Source organism: Rana temporaria, chromosome 4 (assembly GCF_905171775.1).
Source record: "Rana temporaria chromosome 4, aRanTem1.1, whole genome shotgun sequence".
Classification (NCBI taxonomy): Eukaryota; Metazoa; Chordata; class Amphibia; order Anura; family Ranidae; genus Rana; species Rana temporaria.
In genome coordinates, this window is record NC_053492.1 from 385,055,459 (window position 1) to 385,079,019 (window position 23,561).

Genomic DNA, 23,561 nt, shown 5'->3' on the forward strand with positions numbered 1-23,561 from the left:
GCAACCAGGTGAGGAGTACAAAGACAAGTGTGTCTTGTCTACAGTCAAACATAGTAGGAAGTGTCATGGTCTAGTGCTGCAGGCACTGGGGAGCTACAGTTAATTGAAGAAACCATGAATGCCAACATGTACTGTGAAATACGGAAGCAGAGCATAATCCCCCTCCCTTCCAAGGCTGGGCTGCAGGGCAGTATTCCAACATGATAACAACCCCAAACACACCTCCTAGAAGATCACTGCCTTGCTAAAGAAGCTGAGGGTAAAGGTGATGGACTGGCCAAGCATGTCTCCAGACCTAAAGTGGAAGAGGACTCCAGTGGCAACCTGTGAAGCTCTGGTGAACTCCATGCCCAAGAGGGTTAAGGCAGTTCTGGAAAAGAATGGTGGCCACACAATATATTGATACTTTGGCCCCAATTTGGACATTTTCACTTAGGAATGTACTCACTTTTGTTGCCAGCGGTTTAGACATTAATGGCTGTGTGTTTGAGGGGACAGCAAATTTACACTCTATTTAACCTCTGGCTCTAATCACGTGCTTCAAAAAAGCACCCCCCCATCCCAATTGGAATCCATGCAGTCGGCGTCCTGCATGGGGGCCAGGGGAGCCAGTGCGCCCTTAATGAAAACACTGGTCCATTTTTTTTTTCTGCTGTATGTGCCCCAGTTAGGAGATCCACCTCATTAGTCATGTTTACTGTCATCAACAAAAGTGAAAAAAAAACAAAAAAAACATACATTTTGGGTTGTCCCCAGAACAGTGGAGTGAAAAGTGGGAATCTTCCAACAAGGACACTACTAGTTCTGGTGACAACCAGAGATTCCCTAATTTTGGAGACATTCTTTAATTTCCTGTTTTGGCTTACAAAATAAAAAAAGGTTTTGCCTTTAGTTCTGCTGCAGGCCACTTTCACAAGGGCACCACCGTTTTGGCGGATTGCTCCACTGATCCTCGCTAAGCAGGCAGATGACAGGTCCTTCTCCAATCACTGTGCAGTGCGGAGATGGGCCCAGTCCTGCTCTCCTCTATGGGAAAATCGGATGAGAACGGACTACCTGTCCGTTTTCATCCGAACCCCCAGAAGGATAGAAAATAGGACCATTGTCTGGATTTGGCAGACAGGATCAGATGGCGGCGGATGTCAGCGGACATGTCATCACTGATATCCACTGCTCCATAGGGGAGACCGCTATGTCCGATCAGGTCCACCTGAAAAACTGACAGGCGGACCTGATCGGACAGCCCATGTGAAAGGGGCCTTATGGTAAAGCATATGGTGAATTTTTTTTTTAATAATGTTGCAAATTGTTGCAGTAAAGCCAAGCAGGATGTGGCCTGTTTACATTTATACAAGAGATTTTTACAAATCATCGTGAATGAGTTCTGTAAACTGTACACAGGTTTCGCAAAGCCTTTAAAAAGCAACCTTCAGTGTGGGGGTTTTAAAACAGAACACATTGGGAGTGCCGATTGTCACATTTATGCTGGCCATACACTATACGAAAATTCAGCCGAAAATCGGTCGTAAAGAAAGATCTTTCGTTTTTCGGCCAGTTAATGGGCACAAAATCTAAAATCGTTTGGACGTTTTTGAGCCGAAAAAACGAAGGACAAGTTTGAAAATTTTCTACCGAACGAACGATACATCGGAAGGTTAATGTGTTTCCCGTCCGAACTTTCTGCACTAGGTATATGTAAAAAAAAAACGAACCATTTTTTTTTTTTTATGTCCACTGAACGATCGCCCATTACATGATGGCACCATCGTTTGCACTCACGAAAGAACTTTCGTTTTTCGAAAGTTCGTTTGGACGATTTCTCGTGGAGTGTATGGCCAGCATAAGTTTCAAGTAGTACTAAAGACTGCCAAGAGTGTGCTAAAATGAACACCAGCATTCCCATTATGGTTTTTGCATTCTGTTGCGCGTTAATTACTGTGTCAGAAGGGTTAGATGTCACCCATGCTTCTCACTTTGGCAAACTGAGGGGCTAATGGATGTCTGCTCTGAATGGAGAAAAAGTTTTTTTGCAGGTTTCTCCAGGATTGGGTTCTGGAGTACACAGAGGCTTTGTAGAGACTTGTGAGGGGTGAAGCCTCCAACACTCATCATTTTAGCGGAAACCACCGCCCCGATTGTACAGCTTTTCACAGGCTTTTTTTTAGCCCTGTACACATGGGCCATATGCTGGTTCAAAAAATAAAATAAAATAAAAATTTGGCCCGTGTTTATGGCTGCCGTTGTAACAGAAGCCGGCCATTAGGCCGGTGTATTGTCCTCAATGTTCCACTGTGGGGGAAGTTCCTTCACTGACTGCGCAGGCGCAAACTTCCCGACGGAAATCCCCGAACCTCGCCCGGCATCCAGGCTCATTCTTTAAGATCCCCGGGGATTGGAGGATGTTAAAAAAAAGAGCCAGGAGGCCGAGCGAGCGAAGGACATGAGGCCGACTGGCCACTTACCTCAAAATCCACGTCGCCCTGGATGCCGGCCGCCGTTCGGGGATTTCTGTCAGCAAGTTTGCACCTGCGCAGTGCTTGAAGGAACTTTCCCGATAGCTGGAACCAGCTCAGCGCATCAGTTTGCGCATGCGCTGAAACTTCCAGGACACCTGGAACCAGCACGGCAGATCACCGGCTTCTGACAGACGAGCATGCTGAAAAACCAGCAGCCAACTGGCTCCCAATCAGCACTCTCAGCCAATGTTCTGGGGGGGGGGGGGGGTTATGTCAGAACACCACAGCTCAGCGGGGGAGATTGCGCTACCAACTTCGGATCATTGGTACAGCGGCTCCGACTGGAGCTGTCCATTTTTTTTTTCATTCAACCTGCTGGGTTGAACAAAAAAACAACTATTAGTGTGTACCAGGCATGGTGTCTATGGTTTGTGGCCGCTTTCCTGGAGACAAGCTGTTGCAGGAGCAGCATTTGTGGGCAGACACCAGGACTGTGTCTACTGGTCTCAAGGAGAGGTGATCTGACCAGGCTGTCAACCCAAGACTGTAAACTTGGCAGCAGCTTGTGCAGCTCAAGGCTGGGCAGTTAGTTTGTCACAAGGCTGAATGAGATGAGGTGAGTCTGTGCAGAGACCGGCTCTGGGACTAAGCAGTCTGGATAACCAGAATCCTGGAAACTCTGGTAACCTTCCACGTGAGTTTTTGAACATTACTTTTGAATAAAAGTGGGCAAAAAGCCCTGAAACATACTTCACTGTCTGGACCAGGGGTCTTCAAACTACGGCCCACCAGCTGTTGCAAAACTACACATCCCATGAGGCATTGTAAGACTCTGACATTCACATACATGACTAGGCATGATGGGAATTGTAGTTCCTGAACATCTGGAGGGCCATAGTTTGAAGACCCCTGGTCTGGACTAAAGTTCACGAAAGGAACTACATTTGAGTGAACCTCCACTATCCCAAAACTTGACCTGAAGTTTGCTGTGCAAATTGTAAGACAAAAAAAAAAAACCTTGCTTTACACACTGCTTTTACACGAGCTGAAACCCAAGTACACAAGGCCGTATGGATTATCATGACACAGTACTTGCTTTCCGTTTATGAATATATAAAAAAAAAAAAAAAAAAAAAAAAAAAACACCCTTTCCATCCACACAAGCCATTAATATATGATTCTTGATTACAGAAATTTGTATTCATGGAGTTTTTACGAGTCGCTATTTATAACTAAAAACAAGGTTCTGTGCACTGCGTCACGCAAATAGCAGGCCTTGTATAATATAAACAATTTACATTGCAAAGTAATCTCTGCGGTGTGTTTTGTGGTGTGCTTACAATTTATAAGCAGCAGGAGTTTGGACACATTTTCCATTAGGTTAGGTCAAGTAAAACTTATTTCAAAAAACGGGATACCTTTGAGCCAATTTCGATGCACTACGAAAAAAGTTGCAAATACATGATATGTACACATGTTAAAAAGTAGCATATGCCAAAGGTTACCTGGACAGAGCTAGTCATTGTGCTCAAGGCAAACACTGTTGCACAATCTTTGATTGTTGACTGGCTGTCAAAGGCCCCTTGAGTATCCATGAGAAGAACCGCAACCTGGGAGCAAAAACAAGAAACTAAATATAACGAGCATAATTAAAATGACAAGGTGAAAACAAAGATAACGAATATAAGTTTAGCAGTATATTCAATTTTTACTCAACAAATAAAGTAGCAATCCATTTGTGGTAGAACACCGACTCCCAAACCCAATTTAAATCTAGAACTAAAAAAGGAACCACCAGCACTGTAAAGACCCTTTACCACCACAGCAGCAAACTAAATCTGGGCCTGAACAGTCACACTGAAAAAATAATAATTCTGTTACATATGACTACGGAACCTTTTATTTGGATTCTTTACAAATGGTACAAACCATGCTCACTGTGCTTGCAATTACATTGCCACATCGGAAATTTCCAGTCCTGCATTTAGAATTCTAGACTGCCAAAAATCTACAATTTAGTATAGATACACTCCTAGGGTCAACAGCCATCCTGCCCTGATGATTAACCCCATTTTCACAGCTCTGTATGCAATATCAAAGTAGGATCAAAAATATTTGTATACTGGCTGCACATATACTGTGCTGAACTTCCAACTAGCCTGTAATAATGGGGCCTGCTGTCAATGTTCCAGAGAGAAATTAGAATTTTGACTCAGCTGTACATTCCCTATCTTGGAGTACAGTACTTGTACGTCACTGCGTGGCCTCCCAGACGCGTTTCGTCATCAACAGGACGTTTTCAATGGGGATTGAAAGCGTCCTGTTGATGACGAAATGTGTCTGGGAGGCCACGCAGTGACGTCACCACGCAGAGGAGGGCTCCTTGTATGCCGGCCAGCATTTGTTTGCTTTTACATGCTGTTCTTAATCTTCATGTTTGTGAGTATATCTCATTCTTTTAAATAAATCTTTTTGTAAACGGAGTCACGCTATGGTACACCTCTTTTTTATGTCCTAACCGAATGAACTGGAGCTGGTTTGCCATAGAGTGTCTGCTGTTAACCACTTCCAATCTGGGTTCCTGTGGATCAAAGGCCGCGGCTGGGCTATAGCCAAATGCTCGATTTGCTTGCCCTCTGGTAAGCGGCCTCTTATTCCGGTGGAGGGTTCACCTGTATTGCCTTACCTGTCACTTGGTGGTATGGAATTTTAGGACCTCATCTGCAGAGATCTAATCAATAGGAATCCTTTGCTAATTACTTAAATGTGATGCCATACCTTCCTACGGACTTGCATATATCTTAGTGTGATCTATGGTGCAAGATACATGTATATGGACTTTAATATACCTTATCCTCTACGATCTGTATTATATATGTTTTAGTGTTCAGGGCGCGGCTTTGTTTACCGTTTTATGTCATTTGTGTATCGCACGCCAGCTGCTGCCTATAGTGTGTTCTTTTTTAGTGTTATTATTAGCGCAGTTTTTTGTTTATTTATTGTAACCCAAATAAAATTGATGACTTTTTCCCCCCCACAAATATAGCTGTTTTATGGTGGTATTTGATCACCTCTGCGGTTTTAAATTTCTGCCCTATAAAAAAAACAAAAAAATAATAATTTTTGAATAGAAAACAATATTTTTTACTTTCTGTTATAAAACATTCATAATAATAATAATAATAATAATAATAATAATAATAATAATAAATAAAAATCGAATTTCTTCATCAGTTTAGGCCAATATGTAGTCTGCTACATATTTTTAATTAAATAAAATACCAATAAGCATATTATTGTTTGCGCAAAAGGTGTACAAAATAGGGAATATATTTATGAAATTTAGGTTAGGTAGGCCATCTTATGCGTGCCTGAAATGGATCTACATTGTAGAATCGGATGGAGACACTACTGTTAAAATTGGTTCCTGCTCCGATGCAGGGGAAGAGTCGTAACTTTGAGATTTAGTGTTGTGCAGAGAGGGAATGTTCGCCTGAGAAAGCCATAGCTACAGGTGAGGCTATTGCCCTCATGGAGTAAGATATGGAATACTGGGATAAGCAGCAACCAGGGTGAGAACTGCACTGTATAGACTGTAGTGAACACAATGAAGGCTTTACCAGTCATAGTGAACATTTAAAATAAAAAAAATTCTCCAGAGAACAGATCCATCACCCAAGGGATTCTTGTAAAATACTGGAGCCTCATGCATTGCGCACTGTACAATTAAGATACAGTAAAACCTTGGTTTGAGAGCGTTTTGCAAGACAAGCAAAATGTTTTAATAAATTTTGCCTTGATATACAAGCGATGTCTTGATACAAGAGTAGCGTCTTGTCTCAACTGAGTATAAAAAAAAAAAAAAAAAAGAGAAGCCTCCAAGTGTAGCAATATGGCTACATTTAATGAAGGTACAACATTTAGCAACTTATTGCTACATTTAGGCCCCTTTCACACTTTGAGCGTTATTTGAGCGAAGCCTCATCTGCAATCCCAATGTGCTGGTAAAGCACCGCTAAGACCCTAACGTTTTAGGGTGTTTTTGCAGTGCCTCAGTGTGAAAGGGTAAGGCGTTTTTACAGCGCTTTTAATTAATTTAAATGGAGGGGGGCGTTTTTGGAGCGTTTTTTTCAGCGCCCAAAAGCTGCTCCAAAGATGCTGCTTGCAGGACTCCGTGTGAAAAAGGGTCAATTGAGATGCATGGAGAGCGTTTTATGGGTGTTTTAATAGAGCTATTTTTAACGCTAAAACACTAAAAATGCTTCAGTGTGAAAGGGGTCTTAGAGGTGAATCTCTTCTCTTTTATACCCTGTAAAAAAGAATGTTTCAATATACAAGTGCTTTGGATTACAAGCATGTTTCTGGAACTAATTATTCTTGCAAACCAAGGTTTTACTGTAAATGTTTTTATTACAAAGCCAGACCAACTCATTTGCTGCTAAGAAAGTACAGCCGTATTTGTACAACTCAAGTTTAACGACTTGTCAACCGCACACTGTTTTACCGTTACATCGCAGGCCGTCTGTGCGGAACAACATATAAATACACAATTCTGTATATACAAATAGGGGGAGCGCGTGCGCGCCTGCCCGGCTGTGCGGTTACTGGTTCCAGCACATACCAATCAATCAGCGATTCCCAGACATCGATTAATTGTTTGGACCCGTCGATAATCGGAAAAAATGACAGGAGAATGCTTTGGTATGTGAATGAATGACTTTTATAGCGCACCGCATGCAAACTGAATCGCCTCTGGGCGCTTTTTCCAGCCAGTAGGCTGGTGCGGTCATTTTTACCCCGAAGGATCATGACACGCTAGGGACACACAGTCATACACACATATATACTGGGCCAATTTGGACGAGATCCAATTTACCTACCAGCATGTCTATGTAGACAACGCAAAGCTCTCTTCTGACAGTGGCGAGGTGACGATATTTGTTTCACTCCAAAGCAGAGGATAAAAACCACATTGCTTCGTAAAATCATCACACGTTACACACAGTAAACATTGTTGGGCCCACATTTGACCCTTTGAGTGCCCCAAATGTTAACTCATTCCCAGCCAGTGTTATCTGTACAGTATCAGTGTACATTATTAGCACTGATCATCACAGTATTGGTGTCACTGGAGAGGTCAGTGGCAGTTAGCCATTTCCCACAAAGTGTCAGCGTCAGATTGTCTGCCGACACACTAGAAGTCGCTGATAAATAGAAATTCCAGTATATAACCAATATGTAAACCAACCAATATAAAACTTCATTGGTATTTTTATTTATTTTTACCCAAAGACATGTAGCAGAAGCGGAGGTTCCGACTTTTTTTTTTTTTAAACTCAGCAGCTACAAATACGGCAGCTGCTGACTTTTAAAAAATGGACACTAACCTGTCCAGCGTGCCCACGATGTCAGCAGCCGAGGCTGAGCAATCGCTCGGTCCTCGGCTGCTTCCGCCGCCATCCTCGGTGACGGCTTCACTGCCCGATTCCCTACTGTGCATGCGCGAGGATCGCAGCGCGCCGTCACTGGTCCCCGCTCTCTCCTGGGAACAGTGTTTCCCAGAAGACAGCGGGGGGAGTGACGTCACAGGCGGGATTCCCCGCGGGGATGAGACCCGGAAGTGGTGCAAATACCTGTCTCAGACAGGTATCTGCACCTCCCTCCCCCTTGAAAGGTGCCAAATGTGTCACCGGAGGGGGGGGGGGGGGAATCCAAAAAGCACTTTTTGTGTGAACCTCCGCTTTAAAATGATGAAGTTTAGATTATTTGATTTTTTTTTTCAAAATGTATGCCCTTTTTTCTAGTTAAGGCCGCTTTCACACTGAAAGCACCCAGGCGTCGGTGGTAAAATGCAGCCATTTTTAGCGGTGTTTTACCGTAGTTTTTGCATCGCTTTTTCAGATGCTAACAGAGCGCTTTTAACCCCCACTAGCATCCGAAAAAGGGTTAGAAGCGGCACTGCCCATTCATTTCAATGGTCAGGGGCGTTTTAGGAGTGGCGAGTTACCGCTCCTAATGCATTTCAAAGAAGCTTCTGGCAGGACTTTCTGATGTCCTGCCCGCGCACCGATCCAGTGTGAAAACCCTCCGGCTTTCACACTGGAGTGAATGAGCCGCTGTTTCAGGGTGCTTTGCAGGCGCTATAGCGCCTTGCAAAGTGCCTCAGTGTGAAAGGGGTCTTATAGCGCAAAAAATAAAAAACCCAGTGGTGATCAAATGTTCATCAAAAGAAAGCACCTTTTGTGGGGGGGGAAGAAAAATATATAAATTTTGTTTGGGTACAGCATTGCATGACCGTACAATAACTAGTTAAAGTAGTGCAGTGCTGAATATATAAAAAAAAAAAGCCTGACCATGAAGGGGGTAAAAGAAAGGCTACAAGGCAGCCAGGGTCAGCAACTCAACCTATAGCTGTCAAAGCCAGGCAACTAGCATTTTTATAAGGTCAGCAGTGGAAGCCTCCTCTTTTCTCTTATGTCACGTGTTCTTTATAAACATAAAAGGATTTTGTCAGCAATACATAACTGGAGAAAAAAAAAAGTCAGATGTCCGGACCATCTAGAATCACAAGCCTCCCTATGGCTTTAATATTATTTCTTCTCTTTCCTGCCCACAGCGTGGCAGCCTCTGCTACTGGATTCTTCCAGCAGGAAAGCTGCTCAAATATTTAAGCCATGTGCACTTGATGTGACCCTAAAGTCTGCCAAGTGGAGCTCTTATTACCCATTTGTAAAAGGAAGCAGCACATAAATTAAGCTGGAAAATTAATGCTCGACAGTCTTAAATGAAGTAAAACAAATCCGCTTACTTTTCGTTATGCCTCCTGCACACAGGACGTTTACCCTCACTGGACAACTTTGCTCCAGGCAGGGTGGTGAAAAAAAAAAAAAATAATAATTTTTTTTTATCAAATGAATTTTAATAAAATGCTTTTGGGGGGAAAAAAAAAAAAAAAAAAAAAAAAAAAATCGAAATATAGTTTTCTATTTAAGATACATTAATAATTTTGTTTATTCAGCATGAAATGGAGCAAAGTTATGTAGCATGAGGTTGTATATTCTGCAATATTTACATTTTCAGTAAACTCATTCAATAATTCCAAGCTCTGCAAGCTGAGATAACATGCACTGCATTGATGCATTCACAAAAATTTCACAGTAACCATGAGATAAAAACAAAGTTTAGGAGATTTCCCTTTATTGTTTTGCAAATTTATGTACACTACAAACTGCATGATTGAATCAGTTCTGATATCGCCATTTTACTAACCTGACAGCTTATTATACTAAATAGGAAACCTTAACGTTGTTTGCAAATACAGTGGAACCTCGGTTTAAGAGTAACTTGGTTTGAGAGTGTTTTGATTCGCGAACAATTTAAAAAAAAATTCTGACTCGGTTTGCAAGTGTCGACTTGCAAGACAAGAGAATTCAAGCTAAATAGGCATGCAGTACCTCATTTGGCCTGAGGTACGGGGGTGCAGAAGCCAAGCAGAACCGAACATTGGCCTGCAGTACCTCATTTGGTTTGAGGTACGGGTGCGCAGGAGCCGAGAAAAGCCAAACATTGGCCTGCAATACCTCATTTGGCCTGAGGTACGGGGGCGCAGGAAACGAGCCGAAGTGTCCTCGGGCCTTTTCAGCCGTTTGACGCTCTGGCGACCACCCACCTCTGGCCGAATTTGGTATTGCATCCCATTGAAGTCAATGCGGAACAAATTATTTTCGTTTTCATTGAATTCAATGGGAAAACTCGCTTTAATATGCCAGTACTTTGGATTACGAGTATACTCCTGTAACTAATTACATTTGTAAACCGAGGTTCAACTGTATTAAAGATTCTAACTAGCAGCGCCTGTTAGCGGGTACCCACTCACCTGATGCCATGTTCCTCACCTTGTTGCATCACCAGCCATCCCATTAAAGTGAATGAGACTGTCGGTGAGTCAACAGCAGGTCAGAGGAAGAGAAATGACAGTTGCCCTTTAAAAATGATTTAAATCTAGTTAATTTAAAATCAAGCCTTTTTACTAGCGATTTAAATCAAATCCACCCTGGCTCCAGGGGAGGAAAAAGCAGCGTGAAAAAATGTGCCTAAAGCCACACTGTCAAGTTAAAGCAGTATTAAACCCAAAACCAGACATTGTATACATTCTTAGATGTGGTAGCTGGATAGGTGGCACTGATAGGCAGCACTGGTGGGCACTGTTGGAACTGTACTGATAATTTGTGCCCTGATCATCAGTCCCGATGTCCCTTTAACACAAGCCAGTTATTGGCGCCCTTCTCCTCACGCTGTAAGCTGATCACAGATGTAAACACAATCGGGTCTTTCTTTCCTCACGCCGTCATTGGACACAGCTGATCACCTGGTAAAGGCTGCTGCAATTGGCCCTCTACCCTGATCTGATCAGCTGAGTATGAAGGGGGCATGCGGGCAGTGCAATCACGGGGGGAAGTCCATGTAGGCCCTCCTGGCGCTGTAACCTCTTTTAGCTATAGCATGGGCAGGGAGTGGTTAATTGAACAAGTTGGCGTTAAAAGCCGATTGGCTACTATGCACAGCTGCACCAGATTTGGCACTCTTGTTTTACATTGTATGAAGTAGCAAAGCACACACACCCTTGGACAGTAGCATTATCAGTCTGGGGAAAGAGCAGTTTTAGATGGACTTGACTGAACTCCAGCTAAAAACTTTATAACATCCTGTGAATGACGAAACGCGTCTGGGAGGCTATGTCACCACGCTGAGGAGGAGGGCTCCTTACATGCCGGCCGGCATTTGTTTGTAACTTTTACATGCAGTTTTAAATCGTTCGTTTGCGAGTATATCTCATTATTTTTAAAATAAATTGCTTGTTAAACGGAGTCACGCTATGTGCGCCTCTCTTTTTCATTCTAACTGAACCAATTGAAGTTGGCTGCTATCGTGTACCTGGAGTTAACCTGTCCCATCCGGGATTCCTGGGGAGTTAAAAGCCGTGGCTGGGCTATAGCCAACTGATCGAATTGCTTGCCTTCTGGTAAGCGGCCTATTATTCCGGTGGAGGGTTCACCTACACTGTTTACATGTCACTTGGTGGTGTGGATCGTAGGATTTTTTTCTGCAGTGAATTAACTCTCATGAATTTATGCCTAATCATTTAAGGACATGGTAATTTTCTCACGGACTTTCATCTAGTGATTCATATACAATTTATATGGACTTTTCTTACTTATCACACTTTCAGAGTCTGTTATCAAAAATGTTTTAAATTTTGTGGCGCGGCTTTTTTGTTTCTAAATAGAAGTAAATACGATCAGAGATGATCTCACACATTCCTCATATAATGCTCGATTTCCTCCAAAACTGGTCCCGTTAATGGCATGCTGTCCAGCAAATGAACATGTATTTCAGAAGTAGGGTTTAACAGGAAAAGAAGAAAACTTCTGAACTTACCCTGTGGCTTTGGGACCTTGTATGGTCCCACTACAAAGCATCAAAATAATATAAAACGAAGGCTTGAATAATCAGTAGATATATTCATTCAACATGTTTCCCATTCAAAGTGCTTACTCGCAAAACCATTTAGGTCATTTGATGCCTGAAAATGATGGGTGTCCACTTTTCATTGGATAAGCATACCAGTTCTGTCCCTTTTATATGTATTTTTCCGTGGGGCATTGAAGGCCACATTATTAGCAAAAATAACTCTGTGCTCCATCCAGATGTATATTGGGTTTGTGGGAAAAAATTGGTGCCGTGACTAAAACTCCCGTAAGCAAAATTTAAAGCTGAAAGCAGCACTCCACCAGGGAACTGTACAGAAGATCATTGGAAATGTGGTAAAAACATCAAACAATGTAGTGACCTTACACATTTCTTAATCACATTTAATCATAGCCAAATAAGACAGCACGACACTACCTGTATTTAGTAATTTAGTGTTGAAACCAACGATAGATAATGTGTGAGCAATACATTAAATAAAAGGAATAAATATATACAAAATGAGTGCCAATAAAGAGGATTAGAAACACCTTTTGACACAGGATTGGTTAGGATTGCCGTCATCTCCCCTTTAATTGCATTCTGTTTACCGTATTTATCGGGGTATAGCGCGCTCCCGCGTATAGCGCGCACCCCTAAAGTTGCCCGAATTCCTGTGGAAAAAAAAGATGTTTTGTATTTACAGTTTTGGTGTCTTGCGCGGCGTCCATCGGCGGCCTCGTCGGGTCCGGCGTCCGTCTGCGGCTTCGGGTGTCCTCTTCGTCGGGTCCGGCGTCCCCGCTCGTTTCCCGCGCCAAGTTTGAATACTGCGCCGACATATACCGAGCGCAGTACACTCGTGTATCGTCGGGCAGGCTCGGCAACTCTCGCGCTGACGTCCTGTACGCTCAGGACGTCAGTGCGAGAGGCGCCGAGACTGCCCGAAGATACACGAGTGTACTGCGCTCGGTATATGCCGGCGCAGTATTCAAACTCGTGGCGGGAAAGCGGGTATCGGCGTATACCGCGCACCCACGATTTTGCCCTGATTTTCAGGGCAAAATAGTGCGCGGTATACGCCGATAAATACGGTATATATTTGTATGCGTTTAATCCCATTATTTCATGCATTGCTACACATTATATTTCCTTGATTTCTTTTAACATTATTTATTTTAACATTAACCTGCGATTAACTCCTTTCAGGGGAGGCGGTACTTTTTAATATAGGTACGGTTGTGCTGTCCAATTGGCCCCTATGGGCAGAAACAGTTTCCAATAGTCTTCTGTACATTCCCACATTGGAGTGCCAGCTTTCAACTTTAGGTACTATTGTTCTTTAATATGCTGGTTTTTAGGAGCAGTTTAGAGCCACTACAGCTTTGTTACTTTGTGATTTGATATCTTTCTCTGTCCTCCCCTCTCGTTTCGTGCTAGCTTGTTCAGTCCTAGCAAGATCCATGCCATTTCTTCTATGTTACCCCAGTCAACGTTCGTACTTCACAGAGAGAGAGCTTAAGAAAGTCATTGCTTTCTTCAAAGACTGGAAAATTATCCCATGTACTGCAATTAGTTCAATTAAATTTGCATTTGATGCAACTTCTGTGTCTCACTGAAGAGTTAAGCTGCCTGTGGATGCTTCCAAGGCAGCAGGTGACCATACTGCCTGGGCAGACTGGGTCTAAGGAGGAATGTCAATGCATAAAGAGGCATTTGAAACCGAACAATGCCTACCAATCATGCAAGCTACTGTCGTTCATATGATTTGGGTATGCAATTAGTCAAAGTGTGCTACAATAATAATGGGACTTTAGTACTACAACAACAACAACAACAACAACAACAACAACAACATTGCTCAAGTAGCTCTGGCTATTGCAGGAGACAAAGTAGATGGCATATATAGCACAACAATTTGCACATTTCAGTGCAGGTTAGAGACACAGGTATGGTCAAGAAACATTTACTTTTATGGCAATTCAGAACTAGGCCTAGAACCATTGCCTAAATAGATATTATTGTATTAGTGGAAGACTCAAAGTCAGGAGATATACATAGCACTTACCTTGGATCCATCAGGCTTTTCAATAACAAACACTTCACTCCAGATCTGTATACCCGTGGTCTCTCGTTCACATCCGCCCCTCCACGTGAACCCAATCAATGGCTCATAATTTCCACCAATCCAACTTGATGCCCTCTGGGGAAAAAATTAAATAAAAATATATGAGCATTTGTCATTACATTTTACAGTCACTAGCCTAGGTTGTCTGTTTAATATAATTTCAGAAAAAAATAAAAACATCTGGGAAATGTAGAGGTGTGGCCATAAATGCCATTATATGATTCCTTCAGGAGGACGACATTGAGATATCCCACTATGTGGATGAACGAAAGTACAATCCGCCCAACCTCAGCAACATAGTTACACAGCTGGTAAGGCTGAATAAGAGACACTTGTCCATCCAGTTCAATGCATGTCTACAATGAATCACTTCGGTTCACCCAGACAGCTGAAGATGCAATAAGAGTTCCTGCACACAGCTGAAGAAGCAATAAGAGTTTCTGCACACAACTGAAGAAGCAATAAGAGTTCCTGCACACAGCTGAAGAAGCAATAAGAGTTCCTGCACACAGCTGAAGAAGCAATAAGAGTTCCTGCACACAGCTGAAGAAGCAATAAGAGTTCCTGCACACAGCTGAAGAAGCAATAAGAGTTCCTTCACACAGCTGAAGTCACAACTATGCATTAGACCCCTTTCACACTGGGGCCGCGATCGCTCTAAAGCGCTGCTCATTTTTGCGGCAATTTTCAGCCGCTATTAACCCCAAAGAAGAGTTGCGGCCCTTCCGAAGTGCTGCCCATTCATTGCAATTGGTAGAGTGTTTTGAGAGCGCTAAAGGAAAGAGAAGCGCCAAGCCAATCCTTTAAACGGCTTAGGAATTTATTCAGTATACAAGTATAAAACCAACACTAAAAACGTGCGTGAAAAAATTTGGAGCACTTGCAGAGTGCTAGAGCAGGTGGGAACTTCCACATGCAGTGTCACAGGAGCACAGGAGGGCCACTGGAAAGTATATTAAGGGATCCACGAGCACCGCGTGTTAGCCGCGACTGGAGCCTCATGGAGATGTCAGTTGTGTGTCTGTGGGTGGGAGTGGTCCAGGGCTGCAAACTGGGGAACCGCCCACACGCTGTCTGGCCAATCAGAGCGCGTTTCGAAGGCACGGCCTCGACTTCTTCATCAGCGTTTTGGGAGCGCTAAATACAGCGCTCTCAAAACGGCCCCAAAGTTGCAGCTTGCAGGACTGTTCAGAATATCCTGAAAGCGCACCGCCCCAGTGTGAAAAGTCACACTTAAATGATTGAGAGACAGTTTTCAGGCGCTTAGCAGAGGCTATTTCCAGCGCCAAAGCGCTTTAAAAACCACCCCGGTGTGAAAGGGGTCTTATTTTTCTGGCATGCAGCTAAAATCTAGAGTCTGCCAATGCTGGGAGACTCTGGAAAATGAATAAAGAATTGCGACTTCAGCTGTGTGCAGGAACGCTTATTGTATCCCATTATGCAGATGACCTGGGAACAAAATATCGCTAGGACAGAAGATACTTCTTTGGTCCCAGGATTAAAGCAGTTCCCCCCCTCTTACATCACAGCTTTCACCTCTCAATTTACATCCCCCCCCCCCCCCCATCACAGCTTCCCTCTCCGACATCACAGCCCCCCAAATAACCTTCCCCCTACCTAACTCAGTGTTGTGGAGGTTAGGGAGAGTGGGGAGGGTGGACTCCTCTTCTGGGGAGCTCACCTGCCGCCGCTATTTTCTGTGCCCCCCGCCCTCCTCCTTGCTGTGGGTTGCGAGTGCATTGTAAGGAGGGGGCGGGGGTCGACAGCGAAGCTACCCCTGTATGACTACCGTTGTTCCCGCACTCTTGCTGTGACTTCCAACAGCGGGTGCATGTGGGGGGAGGGGATCCGGGTCCTGCTTGCTGCGAGTTCAGCAGCACGCGAGTGCAATGGGGAGGAGGGAAGTGTTGGGCAGCTACTGCTCCCCCTGTAGACCTGTTCCTCCCGCCACTTTGCTGTGACTTCAACAGCCACAGCGGGCAGGTTCAATGGGGAGGGGTCCGGGTCCACACTGCCATTCCTTCTGCCCGCTACAGGGCAGTGATCCTTAACAGCTGCAGCGCCAAGAGGAGAGGAGTTCGCTCAGGCTGCTGGGTGGAGCGACCACAGTCCAGACTGAACTGTCACTCAGTCCCTGTCTGGACCGCCACCCGCCATTTAATGATGCCTGCTTTAGGCTATCCAAATACTCCCAGGTGTTGACAAAGATCTGACAAAATCGATCCGGGATTCCAATGAGTTCAGACCGGACTAAGTCACAAGTGGCCTTGACATACTAGGTAGAACAAGGTCCTAAAGCAGACCTTCACTCAAAAGTTAAAGTATCGCTCGTCCTCTCCACAACAAATTTGAAGGTTTCTTCTTTTTTCTTGGGGAGCGGGTACCTTTTTTGTGACAAATTCTTAAACCTTGCCTAGGCATGGATAGAGGTCAACTTGTCCTAGTCGCAGCTTCTTGGAATAACGTCATACATCCCAGGTAGCTGCAGGACCAGGCTGTAAATTATCAGGAAGTCACAGCAGGCTCCCAAATCCAAGATGGCGGTCTGGGTACCCACAGCCCTAGGAAAAAATCGACTGTGGGGAAGATAGCGCTGGACTCCATGAGCCAGTAATTATCTGCTTTTTAAAAGTTAGCAAACTACAGCAGTTGTAGCTGACAATTCATTTTAAACCTGAGCGAAGATTCCCTTTAAAAGGAGGGGCTCTAAACTGGGGTCCACAGGGTCCATGAAAAAACAAAAACAAAATGTCAACTGTCTAGAGCAGTCCAAACTTGGCATAAATCAGAACTCCACCCAACACCAATAGGCATTTCACGACAACAGCCAGCTTTTTACACACAGACGTACTTTTTTTTTTTTTTGAAGGTGCGCATTTCCCCCCCTTTTTTTTACTCTTACAGGGCCTGTGTCCCATAGTAATATTGTGATCAGAGGGAGGAACCCCCCCCCCCCCCCCCGGGGACACACCACCTTAAGCTTCTTTGAGCCCTGGTTCACACTGGGTACGATTTGGAACGATTTGAGATGCGATTTGACATGTCAAATCGCATCTCAAATCGGCGGCAATGGCACTGTCCTAATCAGTGCGACGCCGCATCTGCGATTTCAAAAAGTAGTTCCTGTACTACTTTTTGCGATTTCGGGCCGCGATTTACATTAAATTGCGGCCGAAATCGCGGCAAAATCGCGGTAAAATTGCGCATTTTACCGCGATTTTGAATACGCAGCAGTGTGAACCTAGGCTTACAGGATGGATTTGTTTTTATTGTTTTCTGCACAGCAAAAGCCTTTTAAAAGACTATATAATCCCCTTAAATGGCTGCACCTGTGACTGTTTAATGTACTTTTAGCGGTGTACTTAAATTTACAAAGATTTTATAGTTTTATTAATTTGTTGGAAATTCCCATAAAAGGTTATGTGCTATATGTTTGCCAAGTCTGTCCACTACACAGCCATGCCTTGAATAGCCAATGGTGAATAGTGCTGTACTGTACACATCATTTAACCACTTAAGCCCTGGACCATTTTGCTGGTCAAAGACCGGGCCACTTTATGCGATATGGCACTGCGGCTCTTTAACTGATAATTGCACGGTCGTGCGACGTGGCTGCCAAACAAAATTGACGTCCTATATTCCCCATATAGAGCTTTCTTTTGGTGGTATTTGATCACCTCTGCGTTTTTCATTTTTTGCGCTATAAGCAAAAATAGAGCGAAAACTTTGAACAAAAAAACTCAATATTTTTTACTTTTTACTAAAAAAAAAATATATAAAAAACATTTTTTTCCCCCCTCAGTTTAGATCGATTTTCTACATATTTTTGGTAAAAATCGTAAGCATTTATTGATTTTGCGCAAAAGTTATAGCGTCTACAAAATAGGGGATAGTTTGTCATATTTGTTAATTTTTTTACTAGTAATGGCGGCGATCAGCGATTTTTAATCGGTACTGCGACCTTATGGCGGACACATCGGACACTTGACAAATTGAAAGGGGCCGTTGTACAAAAAAAAAAAAAAAAGTATAATGGACTACTAGTACACAATTGTTCCTGTACAAATCATTTGAACATCGATTATTGTCTGGCACAATTTGGTTGTACATTTTGCACTTTCCACACTGTAGGAATTAGTAACTGTACTGTATGCAACTTAGCAATACAGTATGGCTTTCGCAGCATCTCAGAGTTCAAAACAGGCCACATAAGGAACACACTACTGTGAAAAAGATATAAGCTAAAAAGGTAATGAAAATCCCTCCATTACATACAGCAAAAGGATCTGCCTAGGGCCGAAACAACTAATCGATTATGAAATTAATCGAATAATCGGCCAGTAACATAATGGGGTTAAAAAAACTAAAATTAGCCCTTTATAGTACAAAAAAGCAAATCGCTACTGTAAATATTACTTTCACTGTCCCACAGTAAAAAATTAACCCCATACAGTAGCGATTATTTGCTCTTTGTGTACTTCTTTGTTTTTTTTTACCCCCATTATGTTACTAAACATCTCAGGCCTGGGTCACACCTCTGTTTTTTGGTGCTTTTTGCAGAAACACACTACAGTTCATTTACATGTTTTCCTATGGGACACGTTCACATCCATGATTTTTTTTCAGCTGCGGCGTATTTGGAGAGGTCAAGGACTTTTTAACGCAAAACTGTGCCATTTTGTTTTTTTAGGTTCAATATACTTCAATGGAGAAGCTGCAGAAAAGCATGTAATGTGTTTTTGCAGCAATTTGTGTTTTTAATCTGCCCAACAAATTGGCCCAATTTTTTTTTTAAATGATAAATAAAAAAAAAATAAAAAAATTATAATTTTTTTAAATTTTTTGGGCCAATATGTTGTTGGGCAGATTAAAAAACACAAATTGCCGCAAAAACACATTACATGCTTTTCTGCAGCTTCTCCATTGAAGTATATTGAACCTAAAAAAAAAAAAAATAGCACCTTTTTGCGTTAACAAGTCCTTGCTCTTTCCAAATACGCAGCAGCTGAAAAAAAATTATGAAAATAATCGTTGGTTGCAGCTCTAGATCTGCCATTAATTTTCAAAAGGCAACCTCACACACATACATAGTCAAAAACACACCTGCCCCATGGGCCGCATTCACACCTTGACGTTTTGAATCGCAAGCAGATTTTCTGCAATTCTGCCCGCAATTTCAAAGCGCTGAGGTGTGAATGACAAATCGCAGAACGCACACTTGAGATGCCATGCATTTGAATGGCACCTAAAATGGCGGTGCGGTTCTGCCGCAATAAAACGTGTTGCAATTGTGACAGCCCGCATCGCGTAAAGGCGGGTCGACCAAAAGAAGCTCCTGAACTTTTTAAGCGACATGCTTCATGCGATGCGTGTTGCCGCAACAATACCGCACAGCGATATTCAAATGACATCTCAAAATGTGCATTCTGCGATTTGTCATTTACATCTTAGCGCTTTGAAATTGAAGCAAATCAATATTTAAAACGCTGAGATGTGAATGCACCTTAGTGCAAAGAAAGGCATATGTTCTTTATTGAAGAAGGTGCAATGAAAAGGGCCTATTGTTGCACTTCCGGCGCCAGGTAGCTAAATAACTCAACCCAAGTGAGATAGGAGTGGTAACAGACTATCTGCAAATCTAGAAACTATGCCAGTGGTGTAAGTGGCATTGATCTTAAAAGCGGCCATTTTAAATTAAATGGAAAACCATTTAAAAGTATAAAACTAAGATAATCAATAAAACGTGAACTGGTGTTCAAAAGATAAAAACAGCGCTGTGAGTGGGTAATATTCACTCCAAATATAAAAATTAATCCTGGATGTCAGTGATGGTGTGGAAGGTGATCAAAGGGTGGTATAAGTGAACCTGATACCTAGAGATACACCAAATGTGGATAAATCCCCAATTGGGGTGTACGCTTACCACAGCAAACCAATGTATGATTTGCTCTCGGACCATCAGATCAAACAGGTACTGCATGGGTTAAATACTCAAGCGGAGTTACATGTAAAGACAAAGAACAACATTCTCATGGTGCAATAACGTCTAAACATTAGCCCCTGACCAAGATGGGTAAAGTCCCCTAGTGAATGCCCGTACAGTATTGTGAATAATAAGAAACCGTAAAGAGTTCACCGCCTTCACTGATGTCCTCCTGTCCACAGGGGCCGCGCAAGTGCTGCGGATGCGATGAAAAGCTTTTTCCCGGCTGTGGTTGGTAGTCAGTGGAGCGCAGTGGAACGCACGAAGACTTCCTGTGTAGCGCTGTGTAGCCACGCCCTGACGCGTTTCGTCACTTCCGACTTCAACTGAGGGCGTCTGACTAGGGGACTTTACCCATCTTGGTCAGGGGCTAATGTTTAGACGTTATTGCACCATGAGAATGTTGTTCTTTGTCTTTACATGTAACTCCGCTTGAGTATTTAACCCATGCAGTACCTGTTTGATCTGATGGTCTGAGAGCAAATCATACATTGGTTTGCTGTGGTAAGCGTACACCCCAATTGGGGATTTATCCACATTTGGTGTATCTCTAGGTATCAGGTGCACTTATACCACCCTTTGATCACCTTCCACACCATCACTGACATCCAGGATTAATTTTTATATTTGGAGTGAATATTACCCACTCACAGCACTGTTTTTATCTTTTGAACACCAGTTCACGTTTTATTGATTATCTTAGTTTTATATGTTCTTTATTGCCTGTAGTGTAAACAGGGAAAACACATCAAGCTGGTATATTTTTTGGTTCATTAAATGGCAATGCCTAACGCAGCATGTCAAAAAAAGCTTGAAAAACGCATGCAAAAGTGTGAATTGGCCCCCCCCAAAAGAAAAGAAAATAGGTTTACCTGACTATACATAAATCGGAGCATAAAATCGAGCAAAAAAGATTTCCCTTTCCGAAAAGCACCAGCTACAGACACAACCACCACATTCAAATCACGTATGTGTTCCTGCATCAAAACACGCTCCAGGGCCTTTTCATCAAGCTCAAAGTTATGGTCATCCTCATGAGCCAGGACTATCTGGATGGGGCATGGCTTGTCCATCACCTCAGCATCAGAGTCTGAACCAAGCTGGATGTCTTCCACATTATTTTCATCTGCAAAGAGAAAAAAAGTGATTGCTACCTCAGAGAAGATAACCGCTTTGTTAGCAAAACATGGTCAGGTGACTAAAGACAAAGTGATATTACTAATTAATGTACACAAATACCAGGAATGACGACTCTACATCTAAAGCCTCGTACACACAATGAGAATATCGGACAAATGATGCATGCTAGTCTCACATAGAAAATAAAGAGGTTACTAAATTTAGGAAAATTCTTATACGACAGAATACAACTTTGGAAGTGATGTAATCTCTTACATTGTAAACTGTTGGCGCAATATAAATCCTGTACAATATTATTATTATATTAATAGAAAAATGTGTTGTATTGTATTCTTTTGTTCCCGAGTATGTGTGATCTTGCTCCATCGAATTTTTTTTTGGGCGATTGCTGTACTGATTAAACGAAAATCCGGTACGAGAAAATATTTTTTTTTCCCCTTTGGATAATTTCAGATGAATTGACGCAATTGGCTCTCGAAAGCTGTGTACTAATGATTTGATTATCCTACAATCACTTTGAAATCTGTATTTTTCACCCGATTTTCTGATTGTGTGTACTAGGCATTATGCTGGCCTTCTGCAGGCCATAAAAAAAAATAGGTTTCTTAAAGACACTGGAGAAAAAAAAAAAAGCTAGAAAAGTAAAAACAAACAAAAAAAAATTGTCCAAAAATCTATGAAATGCAAAGGTGAACAACTATTTATTAACAGGAATTTAAAAAGAGGAGATCCGTGCTGCAGATTGTGGATGGTCCTGCAGTCCGAGACCTGTCATGTGTCCCAGAAGACTGCGGGGTGGAGGGGCGGCAGAACTTCCATTTCCGATCACCAAGGCGATGGGAAGTGAGAATGGGTACCTGTCAAAAATCGGGTGCCCACCCACCCTCCTCCAAAAGTGGCATTACTGAAAAAGGAGCGGGGAGGAGGCCCTAAAGCAGAACTTCCCATTTTGGGTGGCGCCACCAAGGATATACATCCAGAGCGCCACCAAGGATATACATCCAGAGCGCCACCAAGGATATACATCCAGAGCGCCACCAAGGATATACATCCAGAGCGCCACCAAGGATATACATCCAGAGCGCCACCAAGGATATACATCCAGAGCGCCACCAAGGATATACATCCAGAGCGCCACCAAGGATATACATCCAGAGCGCCACCAAGGATATACATCCAGAGCGCCACCAAGGATATACATCCAGAGCGCCACCAAGGATATACATCCAGAGCGCCACCAAGGATATACATCCAGAGCGCCACCAAGGATATACATCCAGAGCGCCACCAAGGATATACATCCAGAGCGCCACCAAGGATATACATCCAGAGCGCCCTAAGGATATACATCCAGAGCGCCCTAAGGATATACATCCAGAGTGATTTAAAGCGGAGTTCCGGCCACAATTTCACTTTTTAAATATAAATACCCCTGTAATACACATGCTTAATGTATTCTAGTAAAGTTAGTCTGTAAACTAAGGTCCGTTTTGTTAGGTTGTTACAGCATTTAGACACTTTATAAAATAGAAATTGACTGGGGCCATCTTAAGTGTGGGCATCATGAAGCCAGACTGTATGACTTCCTGGATTTCAGCCTTGCAGATCTCGCACATGCTCAGTGCTGCACAAGCAGTGTAACAGGTTTCAGATCAGGTTTCAGCACGTGTACTGTCCAAGTCACATGATTCTTCGAGACTGGGGAGTGCACAGACTCCTGGAAAGTTACACCCACTACATTCCCAGGAGTCTGCGCGGTGTAGGTTAGGAAGCTTAACCACTTAACCCCCGGACCTTTAGGCAGCTAAATGCCCAGGCCAGGTTTTGCGATTCGGCACTGCGTCGCTTTAACAGACAATTGCGCGGTCGTGCGACGTGGCTCCCAAACAAAATTGGCGTCCTTTTTTCCCCACAAATAGAGCTTTCTTTTGGTGGTATTTGATCACCTCTGCAGTTTATTTTTTGCGCTATAAACAAAAATAGAGCGACAATTTTGAAAAAAATGCAATATTTTTTACTTTTTGCTGTAATAAATATCCCCCAAAAACATATATACATTTTTTTTCCTCAGTTTAGGCCGATACGTATTCTTCTACCTATTTTTGGTATAAAAAAAAAAAAAAAAAAAAAAAAAAAAAAAAAAATCGCAATAAGCAATTATCGATTGGTTTGCGCAAAATTTATAGCGTTTACAAAATAGGGGATATTTTTATTAATTTTTTTTTTTTTTTTACTACTAATGGCGGCGATCAGCGTTTTTTTCGTGACTGCGACATTATGGCGGACAATTTTGACACATTTTTGGGACCATTGTCATTTTCACAGCAAAAAAATGCATTTAAATTGCATTGTTTATTGTGAAAATGACAGTTGCAGTTTGGGAGTTAAC

At 42.8% G+C, this 23,561-nt stretch overlaps 1 protein-coding gene across 5 annotated transcripts in view; it reads right to left on the reverse strand.

Moving 5' to 3' along the window:
• ATL2 (atlastin GTPase 2) overlaps positions 1–23,561 on the reverse strand; it is a 127,410-nt gene that overhangs the window by 57,634 nt on the left and 46,215 nt on the right. For 4 of the 5 annotated variants that reach the window (XM_040351074.1, XM_040351076.1, XM_040351075.1 and 1 more), the window contains exons 2-4: positions 20,905–21,158; positions 13,990–14,124; positions 3,962–4,066 (exon numbers count right to left, since the gene is read on the reverse strand). In XM_040351074.1, the coding sequence (XP_040207008.1) occupies positions 3,962–4,066; positions 13,990–14,124; positions 20,905–21,158 (494 nt within the window). The remainder of the gene's footprint in view (positions 1–3,961; positions 4,067–13,989; positions 14,125–20,904; positions 21,159–23,561) is intronic. The other variant, XM_040351077.1, reaches the window with a different exon arrangement.